General features: G+C 52.0%; 1 protein-coding gene across 2 annotated transcripts in view; it reads left to right on the forward strand.

Annotated features, from left to right (window-relative positions):
* Positions 1-15266, forward strand: part of SLCO2B1 (solute carrier organic anion transporter family member 2B1) — a 48588-nt gene that overhangs the window by 24767 nt on the left and 8555 nt on the right. For both annotated transcript variants that reach the window (XM_029957463.1, XM_029957464.1), the window contains exons 8-10: positions 5344-5422; positions 8823-9180; positions 12134-12299. In XM_029957463.1, coding sequence (XP_029813323.1) covers positions 5344-5422; positions 8823-9180; positions 12134-12299 — 603 coding nt within the window. The remainder of the gene's footprint in view (positions 1-5343; positions 5423-8822; positions 9181-12133; positions 12300-15266) is intronic.

Consider the following 15266-nt stretch of genomic DNA (forward strand, 5'->3'; position numbering starts at 1 on the left):
ATCTGTAAAATGGGCAGAAGGTCAGGCAAGGGTCTCCCAGGTTCAAGGATGTCTCCTCTAAATGGCTCCTTGTCTCTGGAGCAGTACATGAGCCCTTTCACTGTGGGAAAAAAGGGTGCCATCCATAGCCTCTGCCCCAAGAAGCTCTCAGGAAATGAAGGAAGGCCAGCCTCAGACAGACAGAGGGATGACCGACTGACAGCTCAGGTTTCCCTTAGAGTTTTCCTCCTGCAGGGAGGGGAGCATGAACAGTCTTCACAGAGAAGACTGTAAGACGGTAGATGGAGCAGGAGCGCACAGGTCGTGAAGGGGCAAGAGTCTGCTTTCCTGCCTTTGACTCTGCCCGCAGGTCTGTGGCCACCAGACATCCTTCTAGAAGTGAACCAGGGCAGGTCTTCCCTCTCTGTAAGCCTCAGGGACCCTGTTTGTAATCAGACAGTCTCTAAGGTTCTGTCAAGCCCCAGGACTCCTGGCAGATGGCTCTCTAGAGCCTGTGGAGTAGAGATGACCTCTCAGGAGTTCCCCAGCAGGCCATCTGGTCCCATCTGTCCTTTTAGTCATAGGACCCCATTCAGTCAGAAACCCTCCTTACCTCTGAGGGCCTCCCCTTGGGTCTGGGCCAGGGGCTGACAAAGGCCTCGTCCATCGAGATCCCCTGTGCCTGCCCAGTCTCTGAGCACCACTGACTTGTGTCACCTTCTCTCGGTTCCTATTTCCCAGGAGTCTCCATGTTGGTTACTCTAGGTTGTCACTCAGAGTCTGGGATTCTGATATTATACAATTTTAAAGTTCTGTGTTTCTAGTAAAGATAAGCAAGTGCTTGTGTTCTATTATTCTAAGATTCTATGCCTCATATGGTCTGTGCCTCTAAAAATTCATGTTTCTACATGGCTACAATTTGGGCCTATCAGTCTAGGAGTCTGTGAAATCTATTTTCTCCCAATCATTAACCTGATGTGCTTCCCTGGGAGAATGGTCAAGGGTGGGGACAGGAGTGGGCAGTGGCAATGGCCCTTAAAGCGCAGGTCTTATGGTCAGCTAGGAGCCTTCTATTCCCCTTAGACTTTGTGCTCCTTCTGTAGTCCCTGTGAGGTCCGAGGTGACTTGTGTTTCTTTTGCGCCTGGTACCTCTCCTTTGCAGTCACTGCCTCCAGACCCTTCCCAGGCAGTCTAGGCTGGCTCATGTGTCCTTCCCCATCCCTAGCAGCCCAGGCCTTGTGACTCCACTCTCACCCCTCCTCAACTCTCTAAGGTAGAAGGTCTTGTGTGATCATCCAGTTCAACCCCTACTCTACCTTAGATGGAGGGATTTGGGCCCAGAGAGGGTCAAGTGTGTGCCCAGAGCTGGGCCAGTACCACCCCACCCTGCACCAGTGTATAAAAGGCCAGGTGTTGGCCCCAAAGGGCTAAAGTGAGTCCTCCCCACTTCATGGCCTGGTATAGATCACAGCTTCCTCAAACAGTGGGGCTGGAAGACCCTTTGGGGTGATCTGCTTGAGTGGCTTCAACAGAACCCCAAAGGTGCCACCCTAGGGAGAACGCAAGGGTGCCACCAGAGGGAGATTGAAGAGAGGTGTCCCCCAGTATTACTAAGGATCTTCCACCTCCCCAAGCACACACACACACACACACACACACACACACACTTCAATCAGACAGGTTCTACTTTTATGTGGTCTTATACCAGTCTCTGGAGTGAGGTTTCAATTGGGGAAAGGGTTTTGCTACTAAAAACCTGGTTTCCCAAACACCGATCTAGTCCAATACCTCTATTTGACTGACAAGGAGATCAAGGCTAAAGAAGGGAGCTGACTGGAAGCCCATCTAGCCCAAGAGTTCTCTGGGTGCCCGAGGCAACTGAGTGGAGGCCGGGAGGCCAGCAGCAGCAGGAGTTAGACACGTGGTGTCCGTACCAAACCAGCCTGGGTACAAATCCTGCCTCTGCACTTATAATTCTGAAATCCATAAAATGGGTGTAATCACAACATCCACATCTTGGGGTTTTTGTAAGAATGAAACAAGGCAGGGGTGCCTGGGTGGCTCAGTCGGTTAAGCCTCCGACTCACGTTCGTGGGTTCCAGCCCCGCATCAGGCTCTGTGCTGACAGCTAGCTCAGAGCCTGGAGCCTGCTTCCGGTTCTGTGTCTCCCTCTCTCTCTGACCCTCCCCCTCTCATGCTCTGTCTCTCTCTGTATCAAAAATAAATAAAACATTGGAAAAAATATTAAAAAAAAAAAGAATGAAACAAGGCAAAGTATGAGGTGGGTTGTTCAAGGCCTGACCACTAGGAATGCTTGTTCTTAATATCTTTCTCTGATCCAGCCAGCTCTTTAGAGTCTTGAAAAATAATGGAAAAAATTACCTTTTCCCCCCTAATATTCTTCTTACAGCTCACACCAAACTCAGGTATAGTACCAATAAAAGAGTGGGGAATTAGGCTAACATCTATTGCCCACTCTGCAGCCTGCATTGTTCTAAGCCCTTGTATGTATTATCTCATTTAATCCTTGTAATCTACCCACGAAGTAGGTGCAGCTGTTACCATTTAACACCTGAGGTGCCGAGTCATAGAGAGATTAAGTAACCTGACCACATGGCTAGTGAACGGTGAAGCTGGGATTCAGACCCAGGAATAGCATCATAGGACCTGGGCTGAATCACTCAGTCAAGACTAAGAAGCAGGAAAATAGAAACAGCAGCAAAATTTGTCAGAATAAGAGAGAGAAACATAGGAGTATGGACCACAAAGATGAACTCAGTTGTTACAACTGAACCACTTATATGGTTCTGAGTTTTCTGGTAGCCAAAGGGAAAAGAAAGGCATGGCCAGTTGCACGGATCTCAATTCGAGAAAGCCTGAAGCATGTGACAAGCCTCAGTGAAGCTTAGATCTCCAGGCACTCTGCTAGAAACATAATCTCCATGGGCTGGCAGAGAGTGCCACATCATCTGCCAGGGTCAGCATGGGTCGGTGGGGCTGGGGTCACAGCTCCACACAGAGCTTTCCAAGAACCCAGCTTCCTCTGAGGACGGCTTCCAGATCCCTGGAGGCCCGGTAGACAGGGCCCTTCCATGTGCAGGACCATACAGTGTCCAGTGTCCCACAGGATTGCTGCAGTCAGCACACGGCCCCCAGACCGGAAGTTCTAACCAGCTCACTCAGCGCAGGCCTGCTGACCTGGGCAAACCACAGCCAGATGTGTTCGACTCCAAGCCCTGCTCTGAGCAGAGCCACAAGGCTTTCGGTTTCAGGAGCCAGCTCTTAGTCAGGAGTCCTCAAAACCGATCTGGGGAGAGAGGCAGGAGCCTGTGGAGAGCACAGGACTGGAGCTAAGTCAGTGGTCCCAGTACCTACCAGATAAGGCCCTTAAGCATGGCCCTCCAAACTACTCAGCTCCTGTCCCAGCAGCTCTTGGCCATAGTCAGGATGGCTTGCCTATTGCTTCCCGCACTGATAGACCCCTTTCCCCTCACCATACTCCTGCTATACTGTGCCCTTGCTTCAAATAACCTTTCTCCTCTGGTCCACTAATCCCAAACCTCACTTCTCCTGAAGGTCTGCCCCTCCCGTCTTGTCTCCAAACTCCATGCTCTTTTTCACAGCATGAGACAGCATGGTACTCTAGGACCCACATTCAAGAACTTGCTCTGCCCATTGCTCCCTGGGTGATACATCTCCTTCTGGGGCCTCAGTTTCCTTTTCTGTGAAATAGGTGCAGTAATAACCCCTTCACCAGACTGCTGCGGGAATCGGATGACACAGTGGATGTGAAAGTGCTGGGTAGGCCGTATAGGGTGTACATGCAGACACTGGTTGTCTTTACTGTTTACATAAAAACAAGGAACTCACCAGTTTCTGCCTGTCCAAAGTATGAGCCTGTCTGTCCATCCCTGGTAACAACCGCTGGGAAGTTAATAGTTTATCTTAGCCCCTCCTCCCTTCGTTCCTGGGCAGTCCCCCAGGCCTAGCACCCCTCCCTCGGGTCCCAGGCCCTTTCTGCACCACTCTCCAGAGCCTGGCTAGGACTAAGAAAGGCACAAGGAGAGTCCCTGATTCTCTTGAAGGCAGTGTGTCCAAAAGAAATACTGTGTGAACTACATATGCAATCCTCAATGTTCTGGCAGCACATTCAAAAGTTAGAGACATTAATTTTAATAATTAAGTTAACCCACTATATTTAAAATATTCTCATTTTAGCACATCATAGATATAAAAATCTAATAATGAGTTATTTTCCCATCTTTTTCATGCAAAGTCATTGAAATGCAACCTGCATTGGATCCTCATGGCACATCTGTTTGGACCAGCCACACATGGCTGGTGGCTGCTGTGTTAGACAGCTCAGACCCCCCCAGTTCCTCACCCAGAGGGGTAAGACCCAAAGTATGGGCTTTCAGGCCCCTTCACATTACACCACAAAGGTGCCTCCCTGTTCTGCCTGTCTGGCACCGGGGCCTCTGACCCACAGGGTTTAGTGGATAAAGTGTGAGTTTTCTACTCAGGCCACCTTGAGCTCAGGTCATGTTATGTGCAACGTAGAGCAAGTTACTTAACCTTGCAGCTTCTTTGCTCAAGTGTGGAGTGTAAGTCTCCTTCCTTTGCAGGTCCCAGTGAGGACAGAGCAGGACCTCACATACTGGTGGCCTGGCATATCCTGGAATCCCCATTCTGCTAGGCCCCTGGGATACTCAGTGTGGGCCCTTTGCCCTGCTCTGAACCAAACTGAACCCACTCTGAGCAGTGCACAACCTTGCCTGCATCACGTTAGCATCTCCCGTTGATCTCATTTTTCTTCCAAGAGGCCAGCATTGGCCGCACCCATTGCCAATAATGCCCACTATTTTACCTCAGGCTCTATGCTAGGCACCAAGGTTTCAACAGAGAATAAGCTAAAGATGATCCCTGAGCTCTTGTAGAGCTCAGAGCCCAGCAGGGGAGAGACACTGAACAAGGTTTGACTCAGACATACATGTATATGTAAGATAGTTATTTTCTCCGAAAATCAACTTGCCTTCTACTCTGAAGGCCCATTCTGCTGGATTAGCAAGACACTCAACTTCAGCCTTTCTTAGGGTTCCCCCACCAAGGTGAAGCAAAGGTCCTGAGGTCTTAGAAGGTGTTCAGGCACCAGAGAGTTCTCACCTCCACCCAGCAGGCATCAGCATCAATCCATTCTGGCCAATTTGGGGCTAAGAACAAATGGAACACTGCTGGCCCCTGTTGCTCCTGATGAGGTGACAGCCCCATACCCTCTTCTCTCCCAGAGTGTTTCCGCACTCACAGCAATTTCTGGGCAGAATGTCTGGCATCCAGCTGACTGTCCTGGGTTGTGTGTCTTCCCAGGATGAAGAGTCTCCTTCTGAGAAGCAGGATGGCCTAGTCCAGATTGCACCAGACCTGACTGTGATCCAGTTCATCAAAGGTAAGAGAGCTCAGGCCAGGATATGGGGAGGGGGACCAGAGGGGCATCTGAGGCTATACAGGATCTAGCCCCTTCCTGCCCTTCTTGATTTATTTTTCACACCTATAGGCGCCTCATGAGCACCATACGCTCCTGTAAGTCTTTGCTTATACGATCCCCTCTGCCTGGAACATCAGTTTTTATTGCTATCTATCAAAATCTTCCTCGTTCCTCTTGGTCAAGTTCAAGTGCTATTCCTCTCCTTCCCCCAGCAAGCCTGGCTCCCCCTCCTCTCAGCTCTCAGAAACCTCAGGGCCAATAATCCTTGCTCTGCTTCTCTCAAGGACTATTAAGAGAAGGAAGCAAATGGGGTGATAAATGGGAAGCCTTTTGTATAATACTAAAAAAAACTTTACTTATATAAGGCGCAATTATTATTACCACCCTGTCCTACTACTATTATTCTGACCATGTCCCAGGACAGTAAGCCTATGGTTTAGGAGGGTGATAACCACAGGGTTTGCTTCAACACCCACCCCTGCCCCCACTGAGCACTTTTGAAATAGGAAGTTAATTAGGACCAATTCTTGGAAGTGTGTCCTAAGACTTGATGTTGGGATGCCAGTAATTCAGCCCCCAGTTCTTCAGTATCCCCGGGGACTACAGTGGGGGAGGAGTGGGGGCGCTGGATGCCATGGGGCTGGGCCTAGAGGCAGGAGGGGCTTTGACTTCCTAACCTCAGATCACCCACAGCTGCTGGAAGGCCCCAGGACACTGCTCCATAGGGGAGTTTATTAATCACTGCTTTGGCTTCTGCTCAGAGGGAAGCTGAGGCCAATCACTGAAATTGGATCCTGGAGCGGGTGTCCTGGCAGATTGTCTCTGGCTGTTTCAGCTTCTCCGTGAGCCTAGAGGAGAGTGAGGCAGGGCTAGCCATAGGCCCTGAAGTTGGTCAGCAAGCCTGGCTTCTGAGCTTTCTGCTGAGTTCTGGAGGGATCGGTGTGACCTGAGGTTTGGCATTGACCACATGGGACCATGGGGGAGTCAGAGGGAGGAGGAACCATGGCCCTCAGCTAGAGGAGGCCTAAACTCTTAGGGGTAAACAGTCCCTGAGTTAGAGAAGGTCCTTGTCTGATGGGGGAAACATAGTCCCTGAGCTGAGAGAGGAACTGTTCAATGAGAGAGACACAATCTCTGTGCTGGGAGGAGGACCCTGTCTGATGGAGGATACATAGACCCTAAATGGAGGGAGAACATGCCTTGTCTACTGGAGGACAGCTGGCTTCTGTGCTGGAGGAAGCCCCTGTCTGATGGGGGAGATATTATCCTTGAGTTAAAGGAGGCCCCTGACAAATGGAAGAAACACAGTCCCTAAAGTGAGGGAAGTCCTAGCCTCTGAGCCTGAAGGCTCCTGTCTGATAAGGGAAACTCGGTCTCTGAATGGGGAGAAGCCCTAGCCTGCCTGATGGAGGAGATACTGTGCTGAGCTAAGGGAAGCAGCTACCTGATGGAGACGCCCCTGGAATTCCCCTTCAGGTATCCCTATCTAAGTGAAAGGCACAGCCCTACCCTCTAGGAATTTTCCATCTGTTCTAGGCATAGGCTGCAGATGCTGAAGAGAGATTGAGGATGGGTGCAAAGCAATGATTGGCACAGGAGAATGGGAGAGAAACAAGGAGATCAAGCCCCCTGGAGTCAGGCAGCCAGAGGAGCACAGGAATGTGGCGGAGGTGGGGGAGATGATAGTATACCGAATGACATTACACTCAAGTCAGGAAACCTCTGGCAACTCCTGGCCATGCCTGGCCTCTCTAGGTGAAATTGGGTGAGTTCCTGCCCTTCCACGGTCCCCACCTGAACAATGAGGGCACCTGTACAGCCTGGGCAATCCTGGCCAGGGCAGCTCATGGGAGGGAGGGAGGCTGGAACAGCTACCTGGGATGAAGGGCGCATGTGATACCTTCTCCCTGCAAGTGCTGGCTGAATGTGCTGCATGGCAAGGGACTCAGGACAGGAGGCAGGCCTGGGACATAAAGGGAGGGGAATTCCATAGCCCAAGCTCCTACCCACCCTGCCCAGACTATTTGTCTTTATTTTCTGGCACCTAAAGAAACAGTTCCTGGCCTGGCCCAGCGGGCCAGAAGGCCAGCTGACTGGGCTCTGGCCATGCTCTAAGGACAGAAAGAGATCTCAAGTGACAGAGGTTCTGGTCCTGCTACTGTAGAAACAAAAAGGACCCCCAACTTGGCCCAGAGGAGCCCCATGGCCATCTTTCCCCACCAGTCCCAACTGCCAGGTGGTTTGCTCCTCTGATCTTGGAAAGACCTTTCCTCCTCTCTCCCCCACACCTCACCTCCTGCAGGCAGAAACACGTCTTTCTCTTTTAATGTTAGTGGAGAGAGAGTTGCGCATGTCAGAACAGGTAACATTCTAGGCTGTCACCCTGGCTGCCCCAGCTGAAGCTCTTTCAGACTTACCCCATGTCACATGCCCTTCCAGTTAGCAGATTTGCAGTTAGGAAATTTGTACACTAGACATCAGTTTAGGAGCTAACAGGAGACCAGGGAGGTCGTCAAAGCCAGACCCGTCACTTCTATGCCTTTCTCTGTGCCTTTGTCCCTGCTGCGTCCCTACAGGGAGCCTTTACCTTCAGACCCATTCTTCAGGCCCTTCCTCTGTCCTGCCTTGAGAAGCCACCCAGCACTGAGCTTGCTCACTGTTCACCTTCCCTGGAGGTCTTAGTCCTGCTCCAACATTTTGATAGTTGACCACATATTGGTCTGTTCATCCATTTATTTATTCCTTCATTTATTCCATAAATATTATTGAGAGCTTATGCCCCAGGCTCTGGAGATTCAGTAATTAACATAACAGACAAAAATCCCTGCTCTGAATGAAGCTTATATTCTGGTGGGGTGACAAGAAAATGGCTAAGTGAATGAAACATGTGATATGTTAGTGAAGTGCTCTGGAGAAATAGAAACAATTTCTGTCCCGTGCTGGGGACACAGGAGGGAAGGCAAAGGGCTGGGCTGGCTTGGAAAGAGCTAGAGCAGGAGAGGATAAAAAGGACTAAGTGGGAAAACTAAGATAAAGAGGTAGAAATGGAATGAGGTGGGATGAAATGAATGAACGAATCCAATAGAACTATATGGAATCAAATTTTGGCTAGAATCGAATGGAAAGAAGCATGATTAAATAGTGTGCAGTCTAACTCAGTGGAATGTAATGAAACTGTGTTTCAAAAGCAGAATAAAATTAAATGGACAGGAGTCCATCGTGATGAGATAGAATTGAATGCAGTAGAATTTAGTGAGATGGGATGGAAGGAATAGATCTGTCTAAACTGAACAGGGCAGGATGGGACAGAAACGGAAGAATGGCTGGCCTGCCCACCCTGACCTCGCCCATCCCCCAACAGTGTTCCCCAGGGTGCTGCTGCGGACCCTGCGCCACCCCATCTTCCTGCTGGTGGTCCTGGCCCAGGTGTGCACGTCATCCATGGTGGCAGGCATGGCCACCTTCCTGCCCAAGTTCCTGGAGCGCCAGTTTTCCGTCACGGCATCCTACGCCAACCTGCTCATCGGAGGCCTCACCATCCCATCGGCCATCACGGGCATCGTGGTCGGGGGCATCGTGGTCAAGCGCCTCCACCTGGGCCCCATGCGCTGTGGGGCCCTCTGCCTGCTGGGGGCGCTATTCTGCCTATTTCTCAGCCTGCCCCTCTTCTTCATGGGCTGCCCTACCCACCAGATTGTAGGTGTCACCCACCAGCCCCGGTGAGTGTGTGCGAGAGCGCCTGAGCATGAGCAGGCAGGAGAGGTGTCCGGGAGGGGGGCCCAGACAAGGCCTGGGGAATTAGGGGCCCCATCTACCTCAAATCCCACTTTCCAGAAGCACCTTCTCTTCCCTTCCCCACCTGACTTCAGAGCAGTGGGACTTCTCTCTGAGTCTCCAGTGAAGGTGTCAGGCATCACTCGAAGGGGCAAGGGGCAGAGGACATCACAGGACCACTCAGTTCTGGGGAGAGGTGGAAGCCAAGGCAGGGCAAAACCACTTGTGGCGATGTCATCTCTAGAATGGTCACACCCTGTGAGCCAAGCAGAGGTGAGATAGAGGCACATCAGAGAGCAGGACCTGGCTCAGCCTGAGGAAACCTTCATTTCTGAGCAGAAAAGGCCAGCCGGAGCCTACACACTCTCCATGCCTGGGGGCTGGGGTGGGGGTGGGGCAGGAGTATAGAGAGAGGGGGTGAGCAGGGGGTTGGAAGGTATCTATCATGGACACAGCAGAAGGGGCTTAAGCTCTAGAAAGAGGTTGGCTTAGAGACCTCAAAGATTGGGGGTTCTTAGAGCTTGGCAACTAAAATTCTGTTGTTCCATAACCCTAAAACCCTAGAGTTCTTTTCCCACATCTGGGGCAGCACCAGGAGGAAAGCCTCCAATGCCTATCTCCCTTCTCCATCTCTCTGTCCCCCAACCCTGTGGCAGACATATGCCCTCTCCCAGTGGGGTCCATCTTCGAGAGGATGCTGGAAGGTACACGGCTGCCTCTTCTCCAGAATGATTTCACTCTTCTTGGGAACTGCTCCAGGCTTAGGCTGGCCCAAGATCCAGCTAGAATTTCCCATTTGTCTCTGTGCCCACCTCTCTCTGGGCACTTCCTCCCTCCACCCACATGCCAGCTTTCTGCCACTTGTGGGTGGCGCAGCACAGGGTCCAGAAATGCTCAGCTCTTCTCTCTGTCTCTGGTTCCTCAATAGAACCTCTCCCCTGTCTCCCTTTCCCTTCCCCTCCTTCTGTCTCCCTTCTTTTCCCAGTGAGGCGACTCTGCTGCCTCTGTCTGCAGAGCCCTTGTTCTAGCCATGGCTGGTGGAGTTTTAGCCAGGCCCCCTGAGGTTCCCAGTCTGAGGAGGGAGCCAGGGCCTTTAAATGATTTATAGAGTAAAGAGCAAATGGATATTTTAGCACCATTTTTGCAAAAAAAGAAATGGAAAAAAGGTGGCCTAGCACACACACCAATTTCCCTTTCCTTCTGCCTCTCATCTTGACTCTGACATCTCATCTCACTGTGTTCTTCTCTTTGTTTGTGCAGTTTTCTCACCTGATCTCTGGGCTCTAATTCATTGAGGAAGCCTTTTGGGACAAACTGAGCAAATTAAGGAGAATTTCTCATATTCCAGCCCAATTAATGATAGCAACAGCTGCCAAGAACCGAGGGTCTCCCAGGCACCCAGGGTCCCGCCCAGTTCTTCCCATATTCTGTCTCGTTGAACCTGCACAAGATCTCCAAGATGGGCCCTATCATTATCCCCAGTTCACAGATGAGGATAGCGAGGCTCAGAGAGGTGAATTCACGCCCCCAGAGCTGTCCAGCTGGGAAGGACGGAGCCTGCAGCCAGGGCTCTCCCCAAGGAGCAAGGGGCCGAGGAGGAGCCCCTGCTGAGCCTCTTTTCCAGGGAACTGAGCTCTCATTCACTCGGCCTTCCCGAGGAGCGCCTGCCCCTGGGTGGAGTCTCCTGATGCCACCTCAGCTCCGGCAGTGCCAGACTGTCCCTTCTCCTGCCTGGCAGGAAATGAGGGAGAGATGATGTCCCCCACCACACACACACACACACACACTGTCGGAGGGAGACGCCCACCTGAGGGAAGGAGAAGGAGGGGAACTCACCTCTGCCCGGATGCTCTCCCACCCCACTCCCAGCTCTGGCCACAGGCCGGTTGACTCAACGGTTGTCCGACTCACCTCCCCAGCCCCTGCTGAGCCTCTTTTCCAGGGAACTGAGATTGCACTAAGCTGGCCAGGCCTGCCATTCTGCCTATACCCACCCTAAGCCCACAGGAACCTCAGCTGCCCACTCTGGCCTCCTCTGTAGCCTGGCCACTCCCTGGTAGGTTTTCTCCCTCCCAGCCATGAAGTCAGGTCATAGTCTGAGTCCCAGGGGCCCCCTCTGCACCCCTTCCAGGGTGACTTACCCCCTTGGACTCATCCTCTCTTCTGATATCCTGTCCCTTTCCACCCCATCTTGCCCCGGCTCACTAGAGTGGGGGCACTCCTGGGACTTGGGGTGGAAATGGTGGGACTAAAGCATCAGTAGCCACAGTGAACAGAGCAGTGATATGAACTGAGAGGCTGTGAGACTGCAGGATGGTGACGGGAGGCGCGCCCCAGCTGAGCTGAAGGAGACACTGAGGCCTGGTGAGAGGCAGAGACAGGTCAGTGATCCCACAGCTAGGCAGGAGTCCTGACTGGTCCAACACACATAACTTGAATTTTCTAAGAAGAGGAAGCAATCCAGCTCATCAAGAAAAAGGCTCCTTTCATCTGAAGCTAAGTTCTGGGATGAATTTATCTTGTGTCACCTAAAGAAGGGTGACTGAGGAGTGTTTGCCAGTTCAAAGGCTTGTGGGCTGTTGGGGCTGGAAGGGGTCTCAGAGGCCTCCATCAGACTCTGCTCCCCGCTTCCCCCATTGGGAGGCCTCCCAAAGCTTCTAGTTCATCTCTCCACTTGCACACCTGCATTGCAAGGACACCGCCACAGAGCAGCCCTGACAGTAAAAACAAACAAACAAACAAACAACAAACAAAAAAACCCACCTCTGTGTGGAGTTGAAATCTCTGGCCATTGCTCTCGAGGTGGGGAGGGGGGCTGCAGGGCTGAGGTGGCCCCGGTTCGTGATCTGCTGGGGACAGAAAAGCCAGGCTAACCCTGATGGCCTTCTCTCTTCCCAGCAACCTGACTGGACCAGAATTGGTTCCAGCCTGCAGAGAGCGTTGCTCCTGTCCATTGGATGACTTTAACCCTGTCTGCGACCCCAGCACCCATGTGGAGTACCTCACACCCTGCCAGGCAGGCTGCACAAGGCGGGTGTCCCAGGAGACTCTGGACAAAAGCCAGGTGGGTCCGGCCTCTGACTGCTCCGTCTGCCTCCCTGGGTCTCTCTGTCCCTGCCTTTGTGCACCCATCACGCTCTCCATCTTTGAGCACTCTCATTCTGTGGCTTTTCCGTTTATATGTCTGTTGGTCAGTCTGTCTTCTTCTGTTGGCTCCTGTAGAAGATTATTCTCACAATTAACCCATATCGCTGCTCTGGGCCCAGCTGTGGGCCAGGCCCCATAGCACAGGGGTGAATCAGATCTTGCTCCAGCTGTCTGTGCAGAGGAGAGGCAAAAGGAAACAAGTCAGGAATTCCAGAGGTGGTGATAGGCAGGAAAAAGGATCCCCACGACTACAGGCAAAGATAGAAGAAGATACATCCTGCCTGGAAAGGTCCTGGAACCATTCTGGGAAGTGGCATTTGAGCTGGATCTTCAAGAATGAGTGAGCACACTAGGAAAGGGCTTTCCAGACGGGGGAGCAGAAGCAGAGTCTGAAAGCGAGCATGTGCACATGGCACAGGCACACGTGCACAGTGTTTCAAGAAACTGCAAAGAACTTGTTGGTGCAGACACATAAGGTTTGAAAGATCGAAAGCAAGGCCTAGGCAAAGAAGAGCCTTGAATGCCAGGCCACCAGTAGGGACCGAATGGAGAGAGTGATAGGGATCCCGCCTTGGATATGTTTTAAGCAGGCAAGTGACAGGGTCCGATCTGTGTTTGATCACACTTGAGGCCACAGTGTGGAGAAAGGTGAGCAGAATGCAGGTGAGGAGACAGGGGACAGTGGGGAAGTTGGCACAGTGAGCCCAGTCAGTCAACAAACCTTCACAGAGTCCTTCCTCTGTGCCAGGCCATGTGCTGTGGATTGAGGACCCAGAGGCAAGGGGCTCTAGCCTCAAGGGACTCCCAGAGGGGAAAAGGGGGCAGAATAATCAGCAGCAGTGGACTGCGTGTGTGAACTTTTAAAAGGTCACCAAGGCTGGCCACTCCTCCTCCTTTCTCTTCAGCGCCCCCTAATGACAATGTGGATAATACCTGCCTTCCTCAGGCCCCCAGGGTGCAGAAGAGCATGGTATAGTGTCAGGCTGGTCATTATGACACCGTGTCATGTCCTCTCTCCAGAGCTCCCCACCTCTGTCATGTGGAACCCCTCCCTTTGCATCCTGCTGGGCATCAGCATCTAAGCCCAAGATCCCCCTAGGTAGAGAGACCTGGGCCCCAGGGGCTAGTGCAGAGTAAAGCGCCTGGACAATGGGGCTTCAGAGCCAGCAGGTGCCTCCTGGGCTGTTTGTATTTGCAATAGTCATAATCTCAGCCTTTGGACCCCCTTGCACTCACTATCCTTGCCTGGTTTGCTCTCCCTAAGACCCTTCCAGAGGACCCCAGGCCCTGTCAGCTGAGGCCACACCCCCAAGAGAACAGTATACATTTGTGGATATAGGCCCCTGAGTACTGATGCCAGGCCACCCAGTTTGAATCCCTGTTCTGCCTATAACCGGCTCTGTTACCTTAGGCAATTTATTTAATCTGTGCCTCGATCCTATTGAGTATCTAGTATATACTAACCATTGTGCTAAATGGAGGCTCAGGGAAGAAATAGGCATTGCCCAAAGTCTTAATGCCAGAGCTGGGATTAGAACCCAGGGATCTGGCCTCCCAGCCCAGCCCCCTCCCCAGAGCATCCTCAGAGGTTGTGTCTGGGTATAGTATTCGGAGGAGAGTGAAGCTGGGCCCTGGTCAGCACTCAAGAACTGTCTCTCTGGCCTGAATATTCTCTCAGTGACCCTGCCTGTCAGGTCGGTGGTGAGTTTGTGGGCTCAGTGCTGAGTCACTCAGCGTTCAGCACAGCCACGCTGAGTAACCGTAACCATTTATGAACGTGTAAATGACAAGGGGAAAGATGGAAAGAGGTGGGTGGTGGCGGGATCTGGGGCTTAGGGAGTGAGGCTGAATCCCCCAGGGGGAGTGAGATTCAGAGGCAGCTGGAGAGACTGAAGTCATCCATTGGAAGAACTTCGTGCCAGAATTAAATGAATGTGAATGAGAGCTGGGAAAAACCCAAGAGCAAGGCCTCTCACTTTGGGTCCATCCCTGCAATCTTCTGCTACCCAGAAAAGGTACGGGGGCAGGTGATTTCTCTTCCAGCAATCTTGCCTTCGCATATTTCTCCCCTTACCTGTTCCTCCAATGCATCGCCAACCCAGTGGGTTGCTCAGCATGTAGGTAAAGGTCCAAATGGTATGTGCTCAGCCTTAGCATGCACAGGCGCTCTGCAGGACAACGAAAAGAGTACCCAGGTACCCAAGAAGCCTGAATTCCAGGTCTTCTCTCTCATGCAAGCGTGCACGCACATCTTGTCCTAATTCTACCTCTTAAATATCTCTCAAATCAAGGGCACCTGGGTGGCTCAGTCGGTTAAGCATCAGACTTCGGCTCAGGTCATGATCTCATGGTTTGTGGGCTCAAGCCCTGTGTCGGGCTCTGGGCTGACAGCTTGGAGCCTGGAGCCTGTCTTCAGATTCTGTGTCTCCCTCTCTCTCTGACCCTCCCCTGCTTGCGATGTATCTCTTTTTCTCTCAAAAATAAATAAGAAACATAAAAAAAAAAATCTCTCTTAAATCAAAACTCTTTTCTGCATCCTCCTCCCCCTCCCTTCACCTCCCAATCACTCTCCACACTGGGCATCTTGGTCCACCCTCTCGAAGGGGGCCAGAGCTGCTTTTGTACTGTCAGGTCTTGTTCCTTCCATGTTTAAAATCTTTCCAAGGCTCCCAGAGTCCAGCTCAGGGCCTCCCAACGTTTTTCACAATGGGAAGCATCTAAGGTCACCTGGGCTGGAGGTAAGAGGCTGCCCCAGGCTGACCAGAACCCCTAGAGGGCTGATGGGACCCATCCCTGCACACCTGTCTCCCAGCAGGGGCCGAGGGTCCCTGGGGCACACTGGTCAGAAACTCTGATCTGTGGGGAAGAAAAGCCTAGGCTTCCT

The sequence above is a fragment of the Suricata suricatta genome, chromosome 11 (assembly GCF_006229205.1).
Source record: "Suricata suricatta isolate VVHF042 chromosome 11, meerkat_22Aug2017_6uvM2_HiC, whole genome shotgun sequence".
In the NCBI taxonomy this organism is placed as follows: Eukaryota; Metazoa; Chordata; class Mammalia; order Carnivora; family Herpestidae; genus Suricata; species Suricata suricatta.